This window comes from Lolium perenne, chromosome 2 (assembly GCF_019359855.2).
Source record: "Lolium perenne isolate Kyuss_39 chromosome 2, Kyuss_2.0, whole genome shotgun sequence".
Taxonomy (NCBI): Eukaryota; Viridiplantae; Streptophyta; class Magnoliopsida; order Poales; family Poaceae; genus Lolium; species Lolium perenne.
The window spans coordinates 221,746,417-221,755,845 of record NC_067245.2 but is presented as its reverse complement, the minus strand read 5'-3'; the positions used below and the strand labels follow the sequence as shown (position 1 = coordinate 221,755,845).

The following is a 9,429-nucleotide window of genomic DNA, read 5'->3' as shown; positions in this document are numbered from 1 at the left end:
TCGGTATTGGTCTCGCACCTCTACAGCTTTACCAAAACAATATAACTCGCTTTTGTGATAGTTGATTTTTAAACCCGAGAGTTGCTCAAAAAAAGCCAATATTAGTTTCATGTTCACAGCTTTCGCAATGTCATGCTCTAGAAACAATATTGTATCATCTGCATACTGGAGTATCGACACCCCACCATCCACCAAATGCGGTATTAACCCCCCCACTTGCCCATCCTCTTTAGCACGCATAATTAGAATGGCCAGCATATCAGCGACAAGATTAAACAACAAAGGAGACAACGGATCTCCTTGTCGCAAACCTTTTAACGTTTGAAAATAGTGTCCTATATCATCGTTCACCCTGATACCCACACTCCCCCCTTGAACAAACCTTGCAACCCATTCACACCACATCGGTTCAAATCCTTTCATACGAAGAACCTGTTGCAAAAAGTCCCAGTTCACCTTATCATAGGCCTTCTCAAAGTCGATTTTAAAAAGCACCCCGTCTAATTTCTTCCTATGCATCTCGTGAATTGTCTCATGTAGCACAACCACTCCTTCCAAAATATTTCTCCCTGGGATAAACGCTGTTTGAGTTGGACGCACCACTCTACTCGCAATTGAAGTTACCCGATTGGTACCTACTTTTGTAAAAATCTTAAAACTCACATTTAATAAGCAAATCGGTCTATACTGTTCAATTCTACTGGCATTCTCAATTTTGGGCAGCAACGTAATGATCCCGAAATTAAGTTTATACAATGGTAGTTCACCCTTTCGCAATTGAGCAAACATATCCATTAGATCATTTTTTAAAATATGCCAAATTTTTTGATAAAACTCAGCCGGGAACCCGTCCGGACCCGGAGACTTATTATGTTCCATCTGTGATATCGCGTCATAGACCTCTTTCTCATTAAATTCTGCTGTCAAGATATAATTTTCCTCCGATGAAATTTGAGGCATGTCACTCGTAACGGCCTCTTCCATCGAGAAGAAATTTGGTTCTGGCGCACCAAATAATTTCTTATAGTATTCCGAAATGAACACTTTCAGATTTGTCTCCCCAACAATAGTTCCCTCATCTTGTTCAAGTTGAAAAATTCTTTTTTTCCTATGCCTACCATTGGCCATAATGTGGAAGTATCGCGTATTATTTCCACCCTCCTGAACATGCCGCACCTTTGCTCGTTGAGCCCACTTGGATTCTTCATCCCGCAGAAGTTTACCAAGCTGTATTTCCGCCTCCTTTTTTGCAGCCCGCTCAGCCGCATTTAAAAGGTTTGATTCCGATTTGATATCAAGTTGGTCTATAATAAGTAATAGTTTCTCTTTCAACTTTTTTGCATCGGCATTCAAGTTTTTTGCCCATCCACGAAGGAATTGTCTAATGTGTCTAATTTTATTTTGCCAACGTTCCACTGGAGTATTCCCCTCCTTCACTGAAGCCCACTCTTTCTCGATCATCTCTTTAAACCCTTCCTGGCGCATCCAGGATTGTTCAAAGTAGAAGTGATATTTATTACCCACATGAGCCTGATCGCCTGAGTCAATAATCAGTGGTGTATGGTCAGACCCCGTTCGAGTCATCGCATGAACAGACACCAGCGGGAACTTTTGTTCCCAATCCACACTAGCTAGGAAACGGTCCAACTTCTCAAACGTTGGAGTCTCCCTTCTACTCGCCCAGGTATATTGCCGACCTGAAAGTTCTAGCTCTTTGAGCTCTAGACTCTCAATAATAGCGTTGAAAATAACAGGCCACCGCGCATTGAAATTGGAATTATTTTTTTCCTCCGCCCTCCTAATAATATTGAAATCCCCCCCTACGAGCAACGGAAGAGTCTCCCCTTCACAAATACGTACTAACTCAGCCAGGAAATCCGGTTTCCTCTCATCTTGTGCCGCCCCATAAACTACCACGAAAGACCATAAGAACCCATCTTTTTTGGATCGCACATGAAATTTTACGCAAAAATCACCTGTGACAACGCTTTGAGCAGTTAAAGATGTGCTATTGAAACCCACTAACATTCCTCCTGATCGGCCATGAGGAGGCATACAAAACCATGTGAAATCCAGCCCGCCTGCCAAGAACTTAAGAAAGGGAGCTGAAAACGAAGATCTACCCGTTTCAACAATAGCCACAAAGTCTAATTTTTTCTCCCGTACAGCTTCGCAAACTGTCATATGTTTAGCAGTATCCCCAAACCCATCTGAATTCCAAACCATACCTTTCATTGTTTCTTACTTTTTAATTTAATTATTCGCGCACTACGTCTAGTAGGCCATTGGCTAGACGCATTAGTCTTTCGGCCCCTTTTAACAATCTGTTTACTTGGCACTTGAAGGTCCGCATGACCGTCAATTGTGTCCTCATCGTCATCTAAATCCTCACATAAGTTTGTAGATCGTCGCATTACGAGACTAACCTCACTATCCTCTTTATGTAGGTTCTTTTGCAAGAAAATCAGACTTCTCTCCCGCTCAATTTTTCTAATAACCAAAATAGAAGAATTAATTTGTCCATTAGATTTTCCTAACGAAATACCTAGCCGATCAGCCCTATGTTTAATTTCAGTATCCGAAAAAGATAGAATCGAGAGGTTCGCATTTGTTGTACCTTTTGGGATGTCGAGGTTCTTTTTGCACGCCAATTCCACCGCTCGCTCCAGCGATGGTACGTCAGCGTTTGGTTGAGCTCGAATCCGCGCACTGGAATGGGCCACCACCTCCTCGAGACCGCCGAAAGCACGCATTTCCTCACGCGAAGGCCTCCCCTCCATGTTCACTCGACCACCACTGCACCCCTCGCCTAGGGATACCCGTGTAGGTGACAGAGCCGAGGAATTAAGCAGAACGGCCTCAGGTGCAGATTGAGTCAAAGGAGACATCGCTGATGAATTCGGAGCTGGGCTTGCCAACTCGCCCCCAGCTTCCTCCTCCACCAGCGCCTCAATATTCAGTTCCGGTCCCCCAGCACCTCCATCATAGGTAACAGGCATAAAACCTCCAGAACAAACACCCGCAGCTGGTGCTGTTTGATTAGGGCTCTCAAAGCATCCAACCGATGCCGCTGAATCATCGTCGGCGTAAGTCAGTTCCTTGCGCATCTCAGCAACACTCACCGCCACCTCGCCTCCGCAAGAGCCAGGTGTGTACAGCAGCTGTGAACCCCCATCCTCTGCGTGTGCATCACTGGACAGATTTTTGTGTTGAGCACGTGACATCATTTCCCGCCATTCTTGCTGCGCCGCACGAAACTGCTTCTGAACCTCAGGGGAGAAGATGACTCCCGAGGTCTTTTGTTGCATAGCATCTGGCGGTGTCCCTTTGGACCCCTTCTCTCCACTGTTCGCTGTGACGTCATCGGTAACCATCGCACTAATCCCATTGTTTCCTGTGTCAACCTCGTCATTCTCACTTTTCTCTAAGCCCTCCTCGGGCTTTTCATCTTCATTGTTGTCATCATCAGGCGGTGGTGAAAGGGGGGGTCATCTTCCATGTCCGCTTCATCCACCGGATGTTCAACCGAGAATCGCAACTTATAGAACCCGTCCTTGACAAAAACTAGCCAAGAAGATGGGATGAGAGTGTAATCGACGCAGCCCACGAAGATCCGCAGCACCCCGTGTTTGCGTGTGAACTTCATATCCACCTTAAACGTTTTCCCAAACAAAGATCCTAAGCTCCACATAGAGAGAAAGTCTCCTGTCGTCTTTGTGGGGATCCCCTTAACACGAATCCATTTTTTAGGAAGCTGCATAAATGGTTCCATTTGACTGACCCAAGGTACCACTGTGATCTCACACCCACTGTTTGGAACTTTGCAAGCCCCGAAAATGGCCAGCCGATCTAGTTCACTTCTTGAAGGAAAAGGAACTTTAAAAACGTTCTGCTCAATCTGATTGACATCCCATTGAAACTGTTCCGTTGGTACCAACCTTTGGAGCTGAAAAACAATCTGAGAGGCCGACAGCACCCCCCCAGAAACACTGACCCTAGCAAGTCTGACATTATCAATCTTGGGCTTATAGGTTTCAGTAATCGGCTGTTCATAGAATGTCAGTCCTTCGTTGAGCAGCCCATGCACAATCACCTGTGGTTTGGGTGCGCTCAAAAGGGGACACACCTCAGGTGTATGCTCTTTACTTTCGCAGATATCACACACTTCGACCGTGCACTCTTTCCCATGATGTCCCGGTTCATCACAACGATAACACCTCGGCATACCCTTCATTTTTGCCTTCTTGGATGCTGCCCCTTCAGCCACACCCGTAGCCACAGTCTCTTTTGTTGCCGCAGTTGCAACAGGAACATACCGCCTCACCGTAGCCGCTTGTGGTGTTTCAGCCACCACCGGAGCAAGAACACCCAGCTGTCGCAATGCCTCTGCCACTTGCTTCACCATCCTTGCCAGCATCTCCTCATTAAGGTCCACAACCAACTCACGGCGATCAGCTTGGTTCACATAACCAGTGTTCCTCAGATGATGGCCTCTGCTCCCATCGTACCGGCCTGTACGCTGAGGTTGATAGGGCCGATTGTATCGCTGGTGGCCATCGTTGCCAAAGCCGGAGCCAGCATTGAAGCCACCAAAACCACCGGCGTTCGCCGTCTCAAAGCCGAGGGCACAAAAAATAGAAATCCCTTTAAACTAACATGAAACTTTTAGTATGTGTGGATTATGATTTCTTTCTAGACGTATATATGTGCGAATTTTTACTTAACTAAACTCTAGACTGATCAACGACTAAGAACTATCCAAAATGTCTATGGATTGTCAAACAGGAAATTGCACTGATGCATGAATGCAGCAGGAAATGGCTATGTGTTCATTTCCCAGTACATGATGCATGTATACATCGGAGAAGTACCCAAACTCTTATATTTTACTGACTGAGGATGGATGTCAACTAATCCTTCAATTCTAATTAACCCCGGTTAAGGTTCTGGGAAAACTGTGCCTGCATGTGTTGGGTGCCCGATCCCTAGAGAGATTGGTTGTTTTGGGTGCTAGGTACGAAGTGTTTGGGCCACATAAGCCACCCCTGCTTCATCAGTTGTGACTCCAAAGCACCTTGCATTGGCTGGATGCAGTGTAAAATAAACTAGCACACAGTAGGAAACCCCATGATTACTTTGCTGATTTCACTCTAAGTATTTAAAACGTAGAGAGTTTGTTGCGATTCATGCATGCCATGCCATTTACATAGTGATCGAGCTGAAGCTGGGTCAAGGAATTGAAACTACCAGTCCAAATCAGAACCCAATTCATTTAAGGTTCTTATTGGATCTTGCCCAAGCTACTACCTTTTTCCTAGTCCTAAAATCCTGTGCAGGAGCATGTTCATGAAAAGGATCCCATGATCCCTATCACCAAGAGTGAATTAATAATAATAAAAATTCAAAATTTACAAACAGAAAATTTAAATTAGTCACATGAGTGAATTTTGTAACACATCATGAGTGCAATTTTCACACTCCAAGGGCTCATAGTTTTTGAGTATTAGTGCAAGACCATTTTGCTTTCAAGCCCCTTAAATTGTGATTTATATGAACCTACATATAGAACTTATTTTCTTGGTCATTTTCATGCATCCTTTTGGTCATGAAAATGTACAAATGGTTGCTTAGTTGATAATATGAAATTTAATAATGCATATATTTTCAAATTTATGTCAATTAGTCGTCGAAAATGTGTAAAAACTGATGGGTACAAAAACCCAAATTATTAATTGGCCCGGCTCAAAAGTACACTTATACTATACATATTATATGGATGTGCCCATTAATTTGGACCGGAGGGAGTAATATCTTTATTCATGCATCTTTTAGACCAGGAAAAGATGCATAACATTTTTTTTAGTGTGAACTAAATAAATATGCATAGTATATCGGATGGGTCGAGAGATAATAATAATTGATGTGGTGGTAGTGTGGTAGGAGTTGAGGGTATATTTTGCAAAATATGAGGGGCTTCATGAAGATAGTTGTATGGAGTTGAAGGGGTGTTGTGTAAAAGTTCTAGCATAGCTCTTGATGATAAGAATGACGGAGATAGGATGCGGAAACCAAAATATGGGCGGAACATACTTTCGTGACGCTCTGTTGTGTTATCCGTGTGATTCTAGGATGGTATGGGTATATTATGTTATTGGCACACAATCTATGAAAAAATTGTCCCTATTCGATTTGTATGAGTTTAAAAATGTGTATTGAAATGTCATACAAAATAGCAGACCCAAGAACATTTCGAAACTTGAGCAAACTACAAATTTTAAGGCTTATGATTTTATATTTGCTCAAATTGCCTTGAGAAAATACCCCATGCAAAGTAATGCGCCGCCGGCAATAATCCGGGCTGGAGGGATGCTGGATCCTACGGGGTTTTAGTTTATTTAACAAGACATGAGAAAACACAGTATTCTTTCAATGAGATTTGAGCAGATGCAAAAAAAAATCAACGAAACATAGTGCAAACTAATGTTCAGGGCAAATTCATGTGGGATTCGATCCAGTGTTAAAAAATTCCTATAAAATCCCTTGGAATCAAATAAACCCCTATGTCATGAGATAAGTTTCATAACAAATGAAAAGTGGTCAGAAGACTCCAAGGTGTAAAGCTAATGTTATTTTTTTAAGGGAAAAGTATTTACTAAGGGAGGTACTTGTAAGAAACGGTGCATGTTCCACTTTTTCTTTCGCTGGCTCTTTTGATTCCTCTCAAACAAATTATCTTTTTTTATCTTTGAAACCATACAACCTTCTTTTTTTGCGACTTAAAACCATACAACCTTTGAACTTGCAAGCCACTGAATTACAATTAAAATATAGGAGAAGTAGTTTAATTTTTATGACAGTCAATATATATATAAATAATTTTAAAAATTTAAAAATTTGAACATTTTAATTGCAAAAAAATATGAAATATTTTCCCAACAGTCTAGTTGTAATGTTTCAGTGACCTGCAAACTTTTAAGTCCATATATATGTTATATAGTTTGAGAGATACATAAGGGAAAAACTCAAAAAAAAAAAGGTATGGGTGTGTAGTGCTCACTCACAACTTTTCCTTTAAAAAAATAGTGCATTTCATTTTTGGACATATTAACTGAAGATTGAGCTAATCTTCCCTCTAACTAATGTATAGCAACACAATTTGGGTATATAAATTCGATCGAAGATTTGTATTTAGTGGATTTGCAGCTCTCCCCAAGCTAGGTAGCACTTGCTTTGGTAACAATCAAGCGATCCGTAAACAAAGGCTGCTGGGAGCCTCGGGATCGTTAACGGCGTAGAATAATGGAGCTGACCGTCTTGCTCCGCGCGCGCAGGCCTCGACGATCATGGCCTTGCCTTGCATCCTACGTGACCACTTTTATCCCCGTCCAGCGCCGTGGCGGCCGGCGTCAACTCTTCCCAGCCAGCACCTCCCTCCCGCGGCTAGCTAGCTAGCTAGGTACCTAGCAGCAGGCCGGCGACGTACGCTTATATATACATGCTACATGCCTCTCCCGCGTCAAAGATCGAAAGCTCTACCTAGTTAATTTGCGTGCATCGATCGTCTCGATCGATGGCTGACTTCTCGTCTAGCAACGGCGTCCCGCCGGGGTTCCGATTCCACCCGACCGACGAGGAGCTGCTGCTTTACTACCTCAAGAAGAAGATCGGCTTCGAGAAGTTCGACCTCGAGGTCATTAGGGAGGTGGACCTCAACAAGATCGAGCCATGGGACCTCCAAGGTACTGAATTATCCATTCTGCCATGATGATATGCTCAATTCATTGCTGATGTCCTACTTGTGTGTGTGCCATGGTGCGCGTAAAGAGAGATGCCGCATCGGCTCTGCGCCGCAGAACGAGTGGTACTTCTTCAGTCATAAGGACCGCAAGTACCCGACGGGGTCGCGCACGAACCGCGCGACGACGGCCGGGTTCTGGAAGGCGACGGGGAGGGACAAGTGCATCCGCACCAGCTACCGCAAGATCGGGATGCGCAAGACGCTCGTCTTCTACCGCGGCCGCGCCCCGCACGGCCAGAAGTCCGACTGGATCATGCACGAGTACCGCCTCGAAGAAATCGACGAAGCCCAGGGCGGCACCAGCGTAAGCCCTCGACGATCTCTCTCTTAGAATCATGTGCTAAGTGTTGATGCATGCTTGCAGTTTGCTTAATTTAGCTATAGTGTTGATCGACTGCGTCGTGCTGATTGCAGGAGGATGGATGGGTGGTGTGCCGCGTGTTCAAGAAGAAGTGCTTCTTCAAGATCGCCGGAGGAGGCGGCGGCGAGGGCAGCTCGAGCCAGAGCGCGGAGGCCGGCGGCGGCGGTCACATGACCGTCTCCTCGCCGATGGGCGGCCACGACCACGCTAGCATGTCGTCCCACTACATGCACGGGATGCACCCGCAGTACCACCATCAGCAGCACGCCTCCTCCTTCTACTACTCCCAGATGCAGCCACCGGAGACGGCCTACTCGCACCACGTGCAGGTCCAGGACCTACTCACCAACCATCGCCCGGCCGCCGACGCTTCCGGAGGCGCTGGGTACGACTTCTCCGGCCTGCCGGTCGAGCACCATCATGGCCTGGAAGTCGGCAGCAGTGATGGCGTTGCGGCCGATGGGCTGGCCGAGGGAAGAGATCAGACGAACGGTACTGCTTCTGATCAGCAGTGGCAGGCGATCGACGGGTTCGGCAACGGCGGGAGCGCCGCCACGGTGCAGCAAATGAGCGCCATGAACCCCGGCCAACGAGGCGGGGAGATGGATTTGTGGGGTTACGGGAGGTAAATTTGACATCTCCAACACATGAACAAGTGCATCTCTGCATGCAGGAATGCTGCATGGGAACCTTCAAAAGCTGGTTATTGGAATGTTATTATTGGTTTTGGTGTTTTGGATATGGTGTGTATATGTACTATATCATTAATTTGTTGTTTGGTGTAATAAGAACCAAGGATACATATTGGTGTATGAGTGTTAGGGTGATAAATTTGTGTGTACACATCTGTTTGCATGGACGAAAACTCAAGAATTTAAGTTTTGGGGTTTTCTTGACATGTATGGGTTGGAGTGTACACAAATGTAGAGCGTGTGTGTATTGGAAGTGGGCGGCATCATTTGTTCCGCATGCATGCCCTTTCATCTAGCATGTGCTAAGAAACTTAATGATGAGAATTAAGTTCATCGTTGTATTGTACTTTCATCCAATGTTCATTGATATCACTTATTCACTTATATCTATCAATATTGGAAAGTTAATCTTGAGCACAGATAGTGGTGTGCAATGTGCAAAGCATTATTACATCTACTATATGCATTTCCCTCTTTTGACACTCGCAACTTACGGTTACTTCAGTGCGATCAATTTGTAAGTCAGTACAACTTAAAAGTTCCCGTCTTTTTGTAGGGACATAGAAAAGTTTAGGGTC

General features: G+C 44.8%; 1 protein-coding gene across 1 annotated transcript; it reads left to right on the top strand.

The window, feature by feature from the left end:
- Positions 1-7,489: 7,489 nt before the first annotated feature.
- Positions 7,490-9,174, top strand: LOC127330450 (uncharacterized). The gene is made up of 3 exons (XM_051356653.2): positions 7,490-7,739; positions 7,825-8,102; positions 8,213-9,174. Exons 1-3 carry the CDS (start codon positions 7,571-7,573, stop codon positions 8,786-8,788), a joined length of 1,023 nt encoding a protein of 340 aa, XP_051212613.1. The 5' UTR covers positions 7,490-7,570; the 3' UTR covers positions 8,789-9,174.
- Positions 9,175-9,429: the final 255 nt, after the last annotated feature.